Genomic DNA, 19,239 nt, shown 5'->3' with positions numbered 1-19,239 from the left:
CGAGATTTCCGGCTAAAGATTCACATATCCAAATATTTAGCGTGGGAAAAGAGGAAGTTGTGCGCGACGTGGGCGAGAAATCTGCTAAGTTACCGTTACAAAAGAACAAATGATTTCCGGTTGAATGAAGTCGGAGACGATGAAGTTTTGGAAGCTCTTCGAGATTCTCTTTGGATCCGGATAGAGATAGGAGGAGGAATGACGAATCTTGAAGAACTTTGGGGCACTGTTGTGGGTATACTTCATGGGTATATCAACGACGTGGTCTAGATCCGGCAAGCCCGGGTGGCCCATGGATGGTGATGGTGGCATATGGCCCATCGGGCGACCCAGTTGTTGTTGATAGAAGATGGATGAAGTCCAGCCCAGGAACATGAGCCGGATCTTAACCGGCCTATGCAGGTAGTCGGATCCGTGAAGGCCCATGAAGTATCCGGATCCAATACGGCGTATAAGGAAAGGTGGACCCTTGACGTGCACGACAATGTAATATTCCGTAGTTATGCATCTTGTATTCCGGCTAGGACTCTCCGTGTAAACCCTAGATCCGTTCTCCTTTATAAGCTGGATCCCGGGAGCCCTAGAGGCACAACCACAACTCATTGTAACAATACGAAAGCGCCCAGATAACTCCAGACAAGCAGCAGTAGGCCCTGTCATCGTGCAGGTGTTCCGAAGCTGGGTAAATCGCGTACCACCATCCCGAGGATTCTCCGCCCGATGGCCCCTACTTCTTCTCCCCCTCGCGAGGATCCCTCCTCCGAGGTACCGTCGAATAGGCAACGACACATCCCCTCTTCATCAACAAAGCAACAATTCATCTTTCTATGCGCTATATTTTTATTGCTTCATATGATATGTGTTGTTCTTGGAGCGTCTTTATTTTTGTTTTTTTACTTTGTTTAGTTTTTTTTGCTGTGGCATATGGTTGGATCCCAGCATATTTGTTTTGTAGGATGACACACTCTGTTTTAATTGCATAGAACACTCTAGTTTTCGCTCTTATTGTTCTGTGGGTGTTCTACTTTTCTAGTACTGCGTTTAGCTCTTGGTTTTCCATTCATATTTTGTTCAGAGCTTGTTAGTATTATTTATTTATATATGATTAGTTCTCTGGTCCATATTGATTTTCATCTATGAGAGTTATTTCAAATAAATTGATTGGTGTTGGAGACGAGTAAAATGTTTCATGCTTATAGTGATGAAAAAAGAAAGCTTCTCTAGACGGTGGCATAGACTTTGGCATGTCATGTTGGATGTTATTCTTATTATATGCTTAGTATTTATTGTTGTAGCATTACTTGTCTCAAATAGCCGAGAGTGCATAATGTGGTATTGAAAGAATCATGTGTTGTTTCCATCATAAAAAGCATAATATTATGGTATTTTCCTTTGATGCTTTATTGGGTTGACTTGGCACATGCTTATACCATATTATGAATACAAACCAGTCAACTAAAGCCTCTATGATCATTAGTTTTTGACTTGTAATATCACTTTATGCTTTGATTAATAATATTTTATCGCTATGCATGATTATGGCTATTATTGCTCTCTTAGTTGGTCGCTCCCAGTCTTTTGCTAGCCTTCGCTTGTACTAAGTATGAGCTCTACTCGTGCATCAAACCACCAAAAAAACCTAAAGTTTACCAATTGTGTCCACCATATCTAACTACTAGCATCATTGCTATTCCAAGTATATTCATCATGTTTTTATTTATCTTCCAAATTAAATTTTATTATGAGAAAATTAGTTAGTAAAGCTCTCACGAACTTGATGGAACACTTACTTTCTTGCACTTAATAAAACTGAACCATTGTGACTATCTTATGAAGATTATATGCTTGCAAATTAGGAGTTGGGAGTTAGCACAACCATGCTTTCATGGGGCACATTTTCAACATTGCACTCATTCCTATTTAGTTGATGTCATGTTTCTTTGTTTATGGATGCCTATCGGTGCAAAATAAAATAGAAACTTGTAACTCCATGGAGTTTGTATATGTGTTAGAGAAACGTCTGGGCGGCCAACTTAAGCCATGCATCATTCATGGTGGAAATTTACAGCGAACCATAGTGAGCATTCTATGAAGCATATTCAATAAAAAGCTATGCCCATAGTAAATAAAAGGATTGCTGAGATGTTCATTGTCTGTTTGTCTTGTCATTTTGGCATGAGATTGCTCCTATATCGGCAGGAGTACTTCCATATCATGGGGCAGGAGGTACCCCGTTGGCGTTCTCAATGATACATGTACACTTACAATGACAAGAACTTATTTGTGTCCTAAGTTGAGTAGCATGAGGTATATGTACACGTAATCAAGGGGCACTAGATTTTCAACTTGTGATTTGTCAAGCATATAACTCATATTTGCCCTCACATTAACTTTAACCATTCAAGATGCTTATGATAGGGGTAATGAGAGCTCAAAACTAATGAGCACCATACTTTTTTTGGAAGGTTTATAAAACTTGTTAATCATCTTGTCATGCATGATCTTTACTCTGTCAATTGCCCAGCTGTAATTTGTTCACCCAGCATGTTATTTATCTTTATGGAGAGACACTTCTAGTGAACTATGGACCTCAGCCCTTTCTTTTACACGGATACAATTATCATATTATGTTTACTTACTGCAAGCACTGTTCTCTTTAATTCCACTGTAAACATCTCTTTCCGCACTATATATTTAATTCTTTGTGTTCAGCAAAACCAGTGAGATTGACAACCTCACTGTAAGTTGTGCAAAGTATTTTGGTTGTGTTGTGTGCAGGTTCCACGTTGTTGCTGACGCCGGTAGTGCACCCTGCCACAAGTCAGCTAGCAACACCTTCAGAAGTCACGCCTTTCTCCTACTAATCGATTAAACCTTGATTTCTTACTGAGGAAAAATTTACTGTTGTGGTCATCATACCTTCCTCTTGGGGTTCCCCAACGGTGTGGAATCTGCGCTCATCGTTTCTAGCATTCTCTAGATTGATAAAATCCTCGTTTGTACCTAATATATATCCTTGGTTAGCTTCCCGTTAAGGAACTTAGTTTTGCTATCATATATGGTGATTGCTAATATAACCCGTGCGACCTTTAAGCATCGACACAGAGATCAAATCTCATCGTAGTCAACTTCTTAAACTTTGTCGAAAAACCTTTTGCGACAAGTCAAGCCTTTTAATGGGTGTGAAAATTCACGTTTGTTTCTTTATAGATCCATTTACGCTCAAGGCTTCATGCCTTCCGAAGATCCAATCAAGTCCCAAACTTGACTTTCCTACATGGATACTATCCTAAATTTTATGACACATAACCATTTAGCGGAGCCAAGGCCCATCATTTGCTTTCTTGTAAGTTGCACATGCATTGCTGTCGCAGCAACAATCAAACTACATCTTGGTTTAGTACATAATCTTCTTAGTTTAGTTGCAATCTCGACCGTAATTTCTAAAACACATGTAGTGGCTTCTGTATCACTTATAATAGAAAACTTTGGAACAATTTTCCGTGTTGCGCTACTGTGTCCTGACTACGAAGATTAGCCAATCTCGTCGAGTGGAACTGTTCTCCCGCTCACCTTTTTTTACAAGAACCATTTTCTCGAGAAATTGATCTTTTGCGACAAACAATTTTGTCTTAAATTCGGAGTCAACGAAGGGCCTTTAGGGGTTTGTGTCGTCGGATCTATTGATTCTCTTCGGATCTTGGCAATTGGTGTGTCTATCAAGAGGACTTGACTGTGGGGATCTCGGGTCGTTAAGGAGCTTCATCGACGGCTACTCCTTCCTCTTCGTTTTTGGGACAGGTCTTCTAGACTTATTCAACGATTTTCTGTGTGCAACCAACAACGCCATGCTGACTTACGAGGAACGGTATTGGTAGCGTGCCATCGATCAGCGTGTCGATCAGGGTAAGGGCATCTCAAAGATTTAGTTGTAATTTTTTTTTATTACAGTGTTTTGTACTGCTGTATGCTGTATGTTTCTTTTAATGGTAGGATCCTTTTCGGGGAAAAAAAGATCAGACGAGGTGTTTTTGAAGTGGCAATTTCCCAATTTCGCGCACCGGAAACCACCGCCGCTGGCAATCGCCATGGCCCTCAACCGCTTCAAGGAAGCCCTCCTCCCATGCTCCTCCTCCACGGCCACGCCCAGCCAACCTCGGCCCCGATCGCCGTCGCCTCCTCTCCCTACGCGGCGGCCTCCCAAGACCTCCCTCTCGCAGCAGCTCCTCCGCCTCGAGGCCACCTGCTCCTTTCCCGCCCCCCAATCGTCCCCTCCCAAACCCCCGAGCCACAAGGTACCGGAGGATGCGGCGGAACTGCCGACTTCCTCGGAGGAGGAGGACGTGGCTCCTCGCGTCCGGCGCCGTCCGGCCCCGCCACCAGCGGCCGCCCTTGAGCCCCGCGGGCCCTACAAGCCACTCGTGCTCTCGCCGCCCGGAGAGCAGCCCGTTGTCCAGGTACCATCGTTATGCTCTCCTCCCCCAGTTACGCTAAGCCGGTTACAATTCGGCGCTCCTCCTTCACGGGGATTCACGCGGCCAAATAAAACCTAAATACGGAGTACATTTTTTTAGCAACCAGCAGGAGCTCCCCCTTTTCATTAAGACGGATGAAATTAGCCAGTTTATAAGAAAATTGGCCGAAAACCGATACAAACAGCACATCCATATACTAGTTAACCAGACAAGGAAAACTGACACAAAACCTGAATATTCTCCGGGACCTACTATATGTTTAGCCTCGGTAGCTTTCAACATTTCAATTATTGAGCTCTAACACAAATTATAGGTTCAAACAAGACAAATACTAGGTTTCACCATTAGTTGCAAATTTGCGGAACCCAAAGTGTTTTGCTCATGCTCACACCCATGTGACGAACCAATTCTACCACCGACTAATGATTAATGCTTCCAATAGGAGTTTGTTTCTCTTTGATTCTACCCGCGGCATATGCCTTCATCTTTGGCTGTTGCACGTTGTTGCGTTATTACCTGCTCGGATTTCATAAAGCAGACCCGTGCTCATGCATTATTTATTTGATCTACTTTGTCTGAAATGTTTTTTCTTCTGGTTGATATTTTACGTACTATCATTGGTTTCACATTGCTCTACTTTTCTTTTGCTTGGCTCTAGGTTCCCCCATCAATTAATTGCAGGCTACTTGCACACCAGAGGGATGGCGTGAGATTCTTATACAATCTGTATAGAAACAACCATGGTGGCGTGCTTGGAGATGACATGTAAGATTTGGCAGTTATTTTGTCACTAACTTACTATATTATAAGAATGCTTGTAGATTTTTGTGACTGAACTACAGCAAACTGTACAACATCCACAATCACATGTAAACCATTGTATTTGGAAGCAAAACCAAGCTTGCTTTGATAGATTGAAAATTTCCATCTCCTTTTCCTTATCCGTCGATAATACTAGGCTTGCAACTGGTTAGATTGGGAACTGTCAATTTTTTTTTGCCTTAACTGGAGATATATTAGGTTCACAACTGTCTGGATATATGGTAGATTTGCAGAAATTATGATGAATGTGGAGTTCTGTGTATCTTTTTACCATTCTTTTTCTTATGCTCTTCATCATCCACATATTCTTAATATCTGCGGTTCAAACTATCAACATGTATTTTAAACTATCAAAGTAAGGAATCCTCACATACAAACGGATATATGACAGTAGGATCATTCCAGAACCTTTCGGGCATCCGTGAAAGAAATGCAGCTAACTTATAGAGGGGTTATGAACTTATGACCCATATGATTTCATAAGGCATTGATGCGATCAATGTAGTCTTACTGAGTTAGTGACGATATTTAACTTCATACAGTTTATGGGCATGCCAATATTTCGACATACAGTCGTTTAGATTTGTTAACGCTTTCTTTTATTATGATTTAGGGGTTTGGGAAAGACTATTCAAACAATAGCTTTTCTGTCCTCTGTTATTGGAAAAGATAATGACCATGGCGAGAAATTAGCAGACAATGGAAAGAAGACTGGTCCTGTACTCATCCTCTGTCCCACTTCTGTAATTCGAAATTGGGAAAATGAATTTTCTGAGTGGGCCAGTTTTTCTGTTGCTGTCTATCATGGTCCAAATCGTGACTTAGTTCTTGAAAAAATTGAAGGTCAAGGACTAGAGGTGCTCATTACCAGTTTTGATACTTTTAGAACTCGTGACAAGGTTTTATGCGACATCCCATGGGAACTTGTGGTAGTTGATGAGGCCCACCGTCTCAAGAATGACAAATCGAAGTTATATACAGCTTGCTTGGGAATTACTACACAAAAACGCTTCGGTCTCACTGGAACCATAATGCAGAATAAGATAATGGAATTATTCAATGTGTTTGACTGGGTCGCACCTGGTTGTTTGGGGGACCGAGAACACTTTAGAGAATATTATGATGAACCCTTAAAACATGGCCAGAGATTAAGTGCTCCTGAGAGATTTGTTCAAGTTGCTGATAAGCGCAAGAAGCACCTTGTCTCTGTTCTGAGGAAATTCCTGTTGAGAAGAACAAAAGAGGAGACTATTGGACATCTCATGCTTGGGAAGGAAGATAATATTGTTTTCTGCAGAATGAGTGATGTTCAAAAGCGTGTTTATAGAAGAATGCTGCAACAGCCTGACATACAAATCCTTGTAAATAAAGATCTCCCCTGTAGCTGCGGAAGTCCTCTGACTCAGGTTGAGTGTTGCAAGAAAATTGAACCAAATGGCATTATCTGGTCCTATCTCCACAGAGATAATCTGGACGGCTGTCCTCTATGCCCCTTCTGCCTTGTTCTTCCTTGCCTTGTCAAGCTTCAGCAGGTATTTTCTGATTCTTGCAATATTTTGGAAGTTTCAGTTTGAATTTGTTATAACTTAGTTTCACTTCAATTAGATTAGTAACCATCTGGAATTGATAAAGCCCAATCCAAGGGACGAGATCGAAAAGCAGAAAAAAGACGCTGAGCTTGCGGCTGCTGTGTTTGATACAGATATTGAATTAGTTGGCGGTAGTGCTAAAAGTGAAAACTTCATGGGTCTCAGCGACTCAGAACACTGTGGAAAGATGCGTGCACTGGAAAGACTTATGGTTCTATGGACTCTAGAGGGTGACAAGATTCTTCTTTTCAGCTATTCTGTCAGGTGATTATTCGTTTGTGTGTGAATTGATTATTCAGTAAAATAACAGATATATTCCCATATGTTAGCTATCCAAAAATAATCTTTATTTTGACTGTAAACAAATCAAGTTTTTCATATATCGATTCGAGATTTTTTTTCATAACATCTCTTGGTTTTGAACAATAACTTGATGATAGATCAAAAATGCACGAAACAAAATTGTTTCCATTTAAGTAATGTCTCCTCTTTTCTTCAATTGTTAGCCATTTGCATAAGCAATGTCTGTTCTTTACGTTGGCTCGCCAAGCCTATCACAACCCTCCTACTTTACCCGGGCTTGGGACCGGCTATTCCTAATAGGCATAGCCGGAGTTACCGGAATCTTAGTTTACTCGTTCATTTTCTTTTTTCTTTCTCTGTTTCTCCTTATTTTGGTTTCCTTATGTTTTTGTTGGGTTTCATATCTAGCTTACCCCAACTTCCTTGGGAAAAAGGCTTTGATGTAGTTGTAGTAGTTGTTGTTAGTCATTTGCAATTATTTGTAATTTTGTCACTTGACGGGTAAGTGGGTGTGTTAGAGTACGGCATGGGCCTGGGCCCGTTAGTCTTAGGGTTTGCTTAGGGGTCAAGTAAGCCTTGCTTGGGAGTCAAGTAAACCTCTCTATATATGGAGTGGAGATGTATCAATCTAATAAAGCAAGAATTAAGAAGGAAATCCCTTCCCTCTTGCCCGGCCGTGGGCAAAGGGCCCCCGGCTGGCCTTCTCGCGCCCTCGCAGCCCTCTCTCTCCCTCCCAAACCCTAGCAGCCACATAACACTTGGTATCAGCTTTCCCGGGTTCGATCATGTCCAGCCCTCCACCGAGTTCTTCCCACCCACCGCCGCCGCACTCCGACGTCTCCGCCGTTCTCTCCCCGGCGGAGATCACCGCAGCCCTCCGCGATCTCACCAGATCCGCCTCTTCCTGTCCGGTCCCTACGGGCCGCCGCCGGCGGCGGCGCTGCTGCCGTGGCAGCCGACGCACCAGGCGGCCTCCGCCTCGATCGCCGGGCTGTTGCTGCTGTCGTCGCCGCCACCCGACGCCGGGCTGCTGCAGTCCCCGCTGCCGCTGTCCACTATCTCCGGGCCGGGCCCTACCTCGGCGCCGGGGGTCCCTCTTCTCTAGCAGCCGGCCGCCTTCTTCCCCACCGGGACGCTGCAGCAGCAACAGCAGCTGCCGCCGCCACCAATGTCGCCGCTGCAGCTGCTGTCCTCACCGACGCTATCCCTGCCGTTCGGTGGGCAGCTGCAACAGCAGCAGCAGCTGCCGTCGCCACCAACACCGCAGCAGCGGCTGCTGCCGCCACCGATGACGTCCCTGCCTTTCGGCGGTGTGGGAGCGACCTTGGCCCCGGGCTCTACATCGACACCGCCCGGGATGCCCTTCCACCAGGTCCGTTTCCCTCCGTCGCCGTCACTGCTTCCGGCTTGGATCGCTATCCGCCACGTGTCGGCGGCGGTGAGGCTGCAGGCTGCTGCGCGCGGCCTCCTAGTGCGTCGGCGTGTGCGGGAGATGCGTGATCTGCAGCTGCAGCTCCTCCAAGTTGCGCTTCGTTGCGCAACGGACCTCGATCTCGTCCACTGCGTTGGGGATCTTGGGCGTGCGGTTTCCCCCACGGGCGGCGGACATGCTGTTTTTCCCGTGGGCAGCGACCTGAAAGTCTGCGCCATCGACAGTCATCCGACAAGGAGAAGGCATGGTGTCACCGACAGGAGCGCACCGGGTAGCACCACTGCATTCCGCCACCGGCCGCCGCGCGGGCTCCTTTTGTCCCGCTGGTTTCCATGGGATCCAGGTGGTTGTACAGGTGCATGTCCGACGGGCGGATGGTGTCCACTTTATGTTCAGGGGTCAACAATAAAGCGTCCCAATCTATTTCAGGTTGAGAGTAATAAAACAAGCCGAGATGTAAAAGGCTCGTTTTTAGGTGTTAGGTTTGTGTTGCGTCGAGTCATGGTTTGTTTAGGTTGCAGCTCGAGGACGAGCTGCATGTCCAGGTGGGGTGTAGTGTTAGAGTACGTCATGGGCCTGGGCCCATTAGTCTTAGGGTTTGCTTAGGGGTCAAGTAATCCTTGCTTGGGAGTCAAGTAAACCTCTCTATATATGGAGTGGAGATGTATCAATCTAATAAAGCAAGAATTAAGAAGGAAATCCCTTCCCTCTTGCCACCGGCCGTGGGCAAGGCCCCCGGCCAGCCCTCTCTCCCTCCCAAACCCTAGCAGCCACATAACAGGGTGCGCTTTGTTGTAACCCAGGATACCCCCATGGGCCCATTATTGAAGTGCTTATATTTATGCCAAAATGATCTCTGGTGGAGTTTTATTTAACCTAGGTTTGTACAATTAATGATGATGTTGATGATGATAAGTTGTTGATGAGTTACAACTTTTGCACCCATCCCTTTTATAACTTCCACTGAATCCAAATCGAGCGTATTTTGGATCTCAAAAAAAAGGTTCAACCAAGCCTAGCTTATATTATGGCAAGTTATTCCGTGTGTAATCATCTTTCTTTGTAATTGTTAGTGTTGCATTTACTTCTGTCATTTTTTTCTTTCAAATAGTTATGTTTTAGATATGCTACTTCTAGCATCATCTGTATGTGGAATATAATTTTCTTGTTTCACATATAAACTTTTACAAATAGGATGCTTGACATACTAGAGAAGTTTCTTATAAGGAAGGGTTATTGCTTTTCTCGCTTGGATGGATCAACCCCCATGAATGCACGCCAGTCGCTCGTTGATGAGTTCAACAAAAGCCCTAGCAAACAGGTGAATATCTGTTGATTTCTTATTTTTTCAGTACCAATTCTATGTGAGAGAACTCAGCGAATTTATGTTGTGAATCACTTTTCTGCAGGTTTTCCTTATATCTACTCGGGCAGGCAGTTTAGGTGTTAACCTTGTGAGTGCTAACCGTGTGGTGATATTTGATCCTAGTTGGAATCCTGCTCAAGACTTGCAAGCACAAGACAGATCCTTTCGATATGGACAGAAACGGCATGTCACAGTATTTCGCCTACTTGGAGCTGGTTCACTAGAAGAACTCATTTATTCTCGACAGATATATAAACAGCAGCTTTCTAACATTGCAGTCTCAGGGACAATAGAAAAGCGTTACTTTAACGGTGTGCAGGTAATACCACAATCATTTCAGAATTTTGATAACATTAGGTGGAGAATGTGATGTACTGTACTTGTCTACTTGGGTATTTACAGCTGTGGTCAAGTTAATGACAAAAGGTGATGTGGACTAGGTTTATTTGGTCCATTCTCTTAGACATTGACTATCAAGAACTAGAGTTATAATCTTTAAAAGAATGTATAGGTCTAAACATAAGGACCAAAATGATTTTAGTTTTTGTATCTCACTATAATTATAATTTTCTCCTAATCACGTAATACCCATGCTTCTCATAATCTCATTTCATGACTGTTTTATTTTTGGACTGAATATTCAGTTATTACTTAAAAGTATGACCATATGAAGTTCAGAAACATGTTTCTTTTGACACTTTAGAAACATGTTTCAAAGAATTTGACAAGTAAACCTAGTTAAACTTAAACATCAACATTTTGAATTTAATTAATCTCTTGGAGTCTTGCTGTATCGCGTATCACTTATAGATCATCGATGAGTTTCCCCCTAATGCAGGGTATTCAAATGTACCTTGATGTATTGTTACTGTTACAAACTAGTATACAGTTTATAGTCTACATGCATGAATATTTATGGTTAGATGGCATTTAGAATGAAGTAAACAGGTGAACTGCACAATGTTGTGCAGAGTGGCATGTATTAGTTTAATTTTAACTTGAGCTGTTAGTTTGGGTTCTGTAAGTGTAAGGGAGTTGCACTTATAAGCACATATTAGTTTAATTTCAGTTTGGGCTTTTGTGTGATTACAACACATTGGTCTACTAGGGCTCTGTTTTGTTTGGAACTTTGGGTAATTCGGGGAACTAATTTGTTTCAGGATGATAAGAAATTTCAAGGTGAGCTCTTTGGGATCTGCAATCTGTTCCGTGACTTGTCTGATAAGCTTTTCACTAGTGAGATTATTGAGATGCATGGAGAACATGAGAAAGATAAAACATCTGAAGCGACAGGGATAAGAGAAATAGTCGACACTGATTTATTTGGCACACAAGAGAAAATGAAATCTCCCACAGCAGCAATAGGTGATGAAAATCAGACATTGGCTGACTGTGGTAAGTTTTGTCAATATCTCGACTTAAATCACTTGATTTTATCTCGTTGACATATGTTGCATGAAAGCTTCAAATGCACAAATGGCTGAACAGAAGCTGTAACTCCTGCTGTGTTTTTTTTTTTTTTGATATTTCTAGATTTAAAAAAACTGATACTGAAAACTAGCAATTGAACATTTGATTGGTATGTCATCTCATCATTTTAAATACGTGCTTATGTGTGTTGGTCTATTTTTGTAAGGTACTGTGTTGTAACCAATTTTCTAGGCCTACTGTCCAACCTAGACACCTTTACTGTAAATCGATCGCTTCCGTTCACATAATCAGAAAAAGATTTTTCCATGTCCTGTCACAAAATTTTACGCATTTGCTAAATCGATGTCATTTTATAAGGTTCCACTACAAAACTAATTTTCCTTGGATCAAGGTTTACATTTTATTAGCCTCAGGAGTTGTGTTTGGATCCTACTTTTTTACTCTTCAGCTTGATTGTCAGGGAATAGGATAAGTAGGAAATATGGGGTTATTAGTGGTTTAGTAGTTGTGAGGGTAGTATTGGTATTTGACCTAGGATGTCATTTGTAGCTGGCTATGTCTTTATAAGGCTAGCATTGTGTCTTGTGGTAATCAATCAAGAAATCAAATCCTAAATTTTGTCTTGTCTTTATTTCCAGTTCTTCAGTTACTGCATTTTATCACTTAATGTTGGATAAAGTCCCTGTACTGTCTCTGTGGAGGCTGCTGCACATGGTCCTGTGGAGGACTGGCTGCAGCATACATGGTCCTTGTGAAGGACTGCTGTTAGGATAGGAAAGTATCTTTGACTGCCTTTTTAGGGGCATCAAGGACTAGCAGTTAGCAGCACCCTTGACTGCTTTTAGGGGCATCAAGGACTGGCAGTTAGACTAGCATCTTAGCATATTCGTGGCTGGCTAGCAGCTATATATCTGTATCCCCAACCCTCAGGTTGGTTATGGCATTGTGTGAGATGTGTGTGAAATAAACCAACGAAAATTGCCCCAACTCTCCTAGTGTCATCCTCTACTTCATGAAAGTGAGGCTAGAGATACTAACAAGTGGTATCAGAGCAAGGTTGTCTTGCAGCCTGAGCATCTCCTGCTCCTCCCCTTCACAGGGAAGGGAGCAGCCCCAACCAGTAGCAGCCTCAACTGCTCCTGGTTACTTCCCTCCGTCCGGGTTGTCGAGCAGCAGCTCGTCAGAAGCAGCTCTTAGCCCCCCAGCAGCGAGCCATGTCCGACGGCCACTCTCAGCACACGGCTACCTCCAGCACGCGGCGTCGGCAGGAGGCCGATCGCGCCGCGGCAGAGGAGCGTGAACGAGTGGCTGCAGCAGCCGCTGCAGCGGCAGCAAGGGCGTCGAGGCTGGCAGCGGCCGAGCTGGCAGCAGCCAGAGCGGAGGTAGAAGCAGCAGCGGCAGCGGAGGCAGCACGTGTAGCTGCGGCGGAGGTCGAGGTGCTGCGCGGCAGCGCCAATGGCTCCGGTTCTGCTGACGGCAACGCCAACGCAGACCCCACAGCGCGAGAGCGGGTGGCGCAGTGGGCAGCCGAGCACGCCCGCGCTCCCGGAGGAGGCGCGCACGGCGGTGGTGCTCCCGGAGGAGGCGCGCACGGCGGTGGCGCTCCCGGAGGAGGCGCGCACGGCGGTGGCGCTCCCGGAAGAGGCGCGCACGGCGGTGGCGTTCCCGGAGGAGGCGTGCATGGCGGTGGCGCTCCCGGAGGAGGCGCGCACGGCGGTGGCGCTCCCGGAGCGCACGGCGGCGGCCGCTGGGACGACCAAGACCGCGGCCTCTATGGGGTCCGGATCGTGGTCAGGGACGTTGGTCCCGGTGCTGGGTGGCCTACCCTCACCAAAACCAACTACGTCGAGTGGGCCGCGGTCATGAGGATCAGGCTCCAGGTGCGGCACATGTGGGAGGCGGTCCAGTACGGCGACGTCGACCACCATGAGGATCGACGGGCGTTGGATGCCCTCATCGCTGCAGTTCCGCCTGAGATGCAGTTCTCGCTTTCCAACAAGCGGACTGCCAAGGAGGCTTGGGACGCCATCGCTGCGGCACGCATCGGCAGCGATCGTGCTCGCAAGTCGACACTGCAGGCACTTCGCAAGGAGTGGGAGAACCTGGCCTTCAAGCCAGGGGAGGACGTCGATGACTTTGCTCTCCGTCTCAACACTCTGTTGCGTGAAGATGGTGCAGTTCGGTGATGACACCTACGACGAGGAGAGAGCTGTCGAGAAGCTCTTTCGCTGCATCCCCGAGAAGTACAAGCAGATGGCTCGATCGATCGAGTCTCTGCTGGACCTCTCCACGATGACGATCGAGGAGGCGATAGGTCGCCTCAAGGTCGTCGACACCGACGAGCCACAACCTCTCTCGGGGCCCATCACCATTGATGGGAAGCTACTTCTCACTCGGGAGCAGTGGGATTCCTGCCACGGTGACATGAAGAAGGGGGAGTCTTCTTCCACGCCAGGCGGCCGCAAGCGTGGCAAGCCGCGCAAAGACGCCCAGGCTGGGGTGCAAGGACTTGCCGACGATGATGCCCGCGGAGGCGCCCAGGGAGGCGCCGCCGGCAGGCACAAGCCGGCACCGGACGACACCTGCCACAACTGTGGCCGGCTTGGCCATTGGGCCAGGGAGTGTCGGCAGCCACGACGCGGCCAGGCCCACGTCGCACAGGCAGAGGAGGAGGAGGAGTCGGCTCTGTTCATGGCGCATGCAAGCATCGAGCTACCTCCAGCGGTACCGACCGCAGCGGCTCTCCTCCACCTCGACGAGTCAAAGGCACACGCCCTTCTCGGCGATGGCTCCGGCAACAACAAGACAGGCGGGTGGTGCCTCGACACCGGCGCCACCCACCACATGACCGGTCGACGGGAGTTCTTCGCCGACCTTGACTCCGACGTGCGAGGCTCCGTCAAGTTTGGGGATGCCTCCGCCGTGGAGATTAAGGGTGTCGGCTCCGTCACCTTCACCGCCAAGACTGGAGAGCATTGGTTGCTCACTGGTGTCTACTACATTCCCGCGCTGAGGAACTCCATCATCAGCCTGGGACAGCTGGATGAGAACGGCTCCCGCGTGCTGATCGAGAGCGGAGTTCTGCGCATCTGGGATCGCCACCGTCGCCTGCTGGCCAAGGTAACTAGAGGCACAAATCGCCTCTATGTTCTTGATGTGCAGGTGGCACAACCCCTCTGTCTCGCTGCTCGTCGGGAGGACGAGGCGTGGCAGTGGCACGAGCGCTTCGAGCATCCTCATCTTGAGGCCCTGAAGCGTCTCAGTGACACGGAGATGGTGCGAGGCCTGCTGTGCCTCGACCAAGTGGTGCAGTTCTGCGACGTCCGGGCGAGCTTCCGAGCCAAGGAGAGGCTCGAGCTCGTGCACAAGGACTTGTACGGCTCGGGATGGCTCATCGCTCCCACAAGACGACGTACAAGACTTAGGGGGAGAATGTTGGATAAAGTCCCTGTACTGTCTCTGTGGAGGCTGCTGCACATGGTCCTGTGGAGGACTGGCTGCAGCATACATGGTCCTTGTGAAGGACTGCTGTTAGGATAGGAAAGTATCTTTGACTGCCTTTTTAGGGGCATCAAGGACTAGCAGTTAGCAGCACCCTTGACTGCTTTTAGGGGCATCAAGGACTGGCAGTTAGACTAGCATCTTAGCATATTCGTGGCTGGCTAGCAGCTATATATCTGTATCCCCAACCCTCAGGTTGGTTATGGCATTGTGTGAGATGTGTGTGAAATAAACCAACGAAAATTGCCCCAACTCTCCTAGTGTCATCCTCTACTTCATGAAAGTGAGGCTAGAGATACTAACACTTAATTCCTCTCAAATTGCTGTTCTCACTGATCCCAGCTCGTCAGATCCCATCGGGGACCTGACATTGATGCAGAGAACATTCAATTTCTATCTAGAAATTGCCAAGTTTATCTCTTAATTCCTCTCAAATTGCTGTTCTTACTGATCCCAGCTCGTCAGATCCCATTGGGGGCCTAACATTGATGCAGAGAACATGCTCTAGTCTTTCTATCATGCTCGCTATTTATTCAGAATAATGTTATCATGTCAACGTACCATGAACAAGGTTGCAAAGGAAATGTTTTCTGCATGCTGACACGACTTCTCCAAAATATAGCCCTTCTGTCTCCATATTACCCCTTGTATTTTGTATTATGATGAAGTAATAATAGAGTTTGTTTCCTCCAAACAGGAATAGTGTATGCTCACCGTAACGAGGATGTTGTCAACACGAGGACACAGGAACACAGCGAAAAAGATGACGGTGCTACTGAAGAATGTGTACAGATCCTCTCCGAGGGCCTGCAGAGTAAGAAGCAAATAAAGCCCACGACCAGGGCGAAATTTTTCTCAGTGGAGGAACAGAAACGGAAGGAGTTCAGCTGCGTTGCATCTTCTGTTGGTATGAACGACCTTGAGTTCAGCAAGTGGTTGCTATCCGTCTCACCTTTGCAGCGGCAGCAAGTACTGGACAATCATAGGAAGAAAAGAAGTAGTATCATCAAGCGTAAATGATGCGAGCCTTCAGAGTATTTTCTATTCATACTTTCTGATAGACCTTCAGAGTAGTGCGTAGGGGTTTCGCGTATGTTTGGTTGTCTGTAAAGGTGTTTATGCTTTTCTTTAGAGGAGGCCTCAACACTTCTTTAATTTAATGATTTCTGCTAAATCGCAGCTAGCTCTTTTGTAATTCGTCCACACTTTTTATTGCCTGTCCGTGTCTCTAAGATTCACAATGGAGATACAACAATGTGATGCGCGGTCTATCAGGCCACGGTCCATGTGTATTTTGGGGTTTCAGATGCGAGCTGTTGGATTTGCATAGCGCTGTTCGTTGTTTTTGTCTGTAATTTTATGTTTTTTTGGGGCTTCGCCAGGTGTCTATTTGGTGTAGAAGGGGGAGGACAGAGTGGTGTGCAGCTCAGAGAGACAAGACAAGTTTGCAGAGGGAAACAGGTGGATGAAGAGAGGAGCAGCGCTTCACCGTCTTCATCGCTGCGGCGCTTGCATGGCAGGAGTTGGAGGCAGGAGAGTTCGCTGGTGACGGAGGTATGTCTCAGCCCAGCCCCCATGCCCCCTCTTTTGCTTCTCATACCACGCGTTTCCATGCTCCCGTGGCCGCGGGCACATGGGGGTGCCACTACATCATCTCGTTTGTTATCGTGCGATTCACCAGGGTTTTATTTCTTTTGCCTTTGGAAGGAGCTGAGCTGTAGGTCCCTAGAGGCGTCGGGGGTCCTCGCGTCCTGCTTATCGTCGGTGTTCGCCTGGTGTGCAGGGGGAGGATGTGTGATTTTTGGGTTGGGTCTAGGTGCTCAATCTTCGGGAATTTTGTTTCCATGGGTAGCTGGTTGTGTGGATGTGATTTGTCTGCAGGCCTATCCGACATGAATTGTTCATAGGTTTTTATCAGTTCTGCTATGCAGACCTATGTTTGTCATATTTGTTTCTACTTAGATGAATGATTTTCTGAGCATATTAGTTGATTTTTGTGATTTTTCGGTTTAGGTTTAGATGATGTTTTGTTTGTTCTCTAGAGGCCTATCTTACTTTTGGTTGTTTTTATTCGTTTTTATTCAGAGTTCATGCTCAAATGAGGTTCATATGTGGTGTGGGCGGTGTGTGCAGTGATTCTGAATTCATTTTGAAATCAACATCATAGGGGGCGTGGGCTTTGGGGAGGGTATTTTGTATAGATTACATTGAGCGATGATGATAATCACAAAACTTTTTTTTTTGCATAGCAACTGAATCTACTAGTTTGGTAGTACTATCATGGGATGCTAATGATAATGGACTGGTGGATTATGTAGGAGTACTTTTGCGTTATGGAGGAGCATGGAGCAATTTCTGTTTTAACGCCTTCAGCACTTTTTGCAATGCGCTCTGTGCGCTAGCTACATTGTTCATATGGCATGTCATTTGTGAGTCGTTCATTTTCTATTTCATAAAGGCGTTTGAGGATTGAATTTTTAGTTTTTATTAGTAGCGTTTTTGTGTTAAACATAGTATATGCTGCATTTTTAACATGATTTGTTTTTATATCGAGCTCATGTTCTGTATTAGTGGATTCTTCTACATGACAAGCTAGTGTACTTTTCAGTATGCGTCAATGTCTCTTAAATCATCTTTTTTCATGTCTTTTTTTTTTAAATCAACTGAATCTCGTGATTATCATTATGATTCAGGCAAAAATGAAGGGAACAGTTTTTTCAGTGGCAGTGATGTGAGCTTCTGCTCTTTATTTTTGTCATTATTTATCTCCCTTTTCTTTCTTTTGGTCTGTTTAATGGGTGACTTTGCTCATTTTTTCTTTATTTTGTGTGTACGATATCAAATATCAAACAAGAGATATGATATTAGATGACGCTTTGTTTGGGTTCTTCAGGAAACAGGTGTGATATTATAGCATTGATTTCGCAAACGTTTCTTCTTCTCTTTTACTTTTTAGCAGGCGCGTTATTTATATTCTCCTTGTGTTTTTTGGTTACCTATGTACCAGGTTGTTCCTCGAAACAGACTTCCATCCTACCCACTATGTTAATATAGCAGCCACACGATACAACGAACCTCCCGGGGCCACAAGACAAACAAGCCCAAAAGAAAAAAAAAGAGAAAAAGAAGAGAAACAATGTCAATATTGGCGGATGGAGGAAACGAAGATGAACCGCAACCACTGTGCCCTCCGAAGTATTTCCACCATGCTCCTAGCACTACGAAGTGCAGCGTACCAAGCAACACCTCCAAGAAGTAAAGCGACAACGAAGTTGCTGCCGGTATGGTACGAGGAGTGGTGAAGAGGTACACCTACACCCTTCAGGAAGGAACGACGACACTCGCAAGTATCACCGCGTTGGCGCCGATATGACACGGTTTTCTTGTGACCCCCCTCCCCCCCAAACCACACCCAAAACTATTTGTATGTATCCCCCCACTAATCTTGCCACCCACCAACACACGGCACCACAATATTACAATCACCACCGCCGTCTCACCGTGGCCCATGCTTGCGAGCTTGGCAAGACCGAGAAGAAGGGACTCCGGTGAGGCGTGTAGCACGCGGGAGGGAACGACCTCCACCGCCGTTGGCGGTAGCCGACTGGATGCAACAACATGGACACACCAGGCCCACACAGACTCGTCGCACTGCAGCAGGCACACCACCGTCTCCGCCATCCCCAGCACGAGCACCCGCTCCTCCGTACACAGGGGCGCCACCACCGTGCTTGAGGAGGCTCGGCTAGACTTAGATGGGGCACAAAGGGCCCAGATCTGGGTCAGGAGGGCGCCGTTGGCTGCGCTTAGGCTACCACGATGCCTCGTCGCTAAGAGGCTGCTCCGTCGCCACCATGACCACCCAAACCTCATCGTACCATCGCTTGGCCGAATCGCACCGCCTGCGCAGCGCCACCGCTCCACGCGCGCGGGGTAAGTTCGACCGCGGTTTCGGCATCGCATAGGCAACGTCGGCGGCCCTCGCCGACATCGACGAAGAAGGGGAGGGAAGAGGGGGGAGGGAGAGGCGTCAGGTTAGGGTTGCCCTACTCACCCGCGCGGGGCGAGACATGATCAAGAGGGGGAAAATGATACCTACCAGGCTATTAAAACTCCGAACATGAATTTCTCTGATTTCCGTAAAGATTTTCACCAACAAAGTATGGTGTATTTCTCAATATTTATAAAAGGTTTTTTTTGTATTCACTCTTGCATGTTTCCCCCTCTTTTTGTCCATTTTGATTTTTGTTTTATAGGTTACGAGTAAAATAGATGGTGTGGACAACACTGTTTTCACTAGATATTTACTAAATTACTTTT

The 19,239-nt window shown here is 46.3% G+C and overlaps 1 protein-coding gene across 1 annotated transcript; it reads left to right on the top strand.

Annotated features, from left to right (window-relative positions):
• The first annotated feature begins 4,074 nt into the window (after positions 1-4,074).
• LOC124702724 (switch 2-like) lies at positions 4,075-16,174 on the top strand. Its single transcript, XM_047234882.1, has 8 exons — positions 4,075-4,457; positions 5,134-5,240; positions 5,911-6,829; positions 6,903-7,150; positions 9,816-9,942; positions 10,031-10,306; positions 11,148-11,382; positions 15,617-16,174. The coding sequence occupies exons 1-8, from the start codon at positions 4,089-4,091 to the stop codon at positions 15,937-15,939; spliced, it is 2,604 nt and encodes an 867-aa protein (XP_047090838.1). The 5' UTR covers positions 4,075-4,088; the 3' UTR covers positions 15,940-16,174.
• Positions 16,175-19,239: the final 3,065 nt, after the last annotated feature.

This window comes from Lolium rigidum, chromosome 3 (genome assembly GCF_022539505.1).
Source record: "Lolium rigidum isolate FL_2022 chromosome 3, APGP_CSIRO_Lrig_0.1, whole genome shotgun sequence".
NCBI lineage: Eukaryota > Viridiplantae > Streptophyta > Magnoliopsida > Poales > Poaceae > Lolium > Lolium rigidum.
Note: the sequence above shows the minus strand (reverse complement) of the source record. Positions and strands in the feature narration are given on the sequence as shown.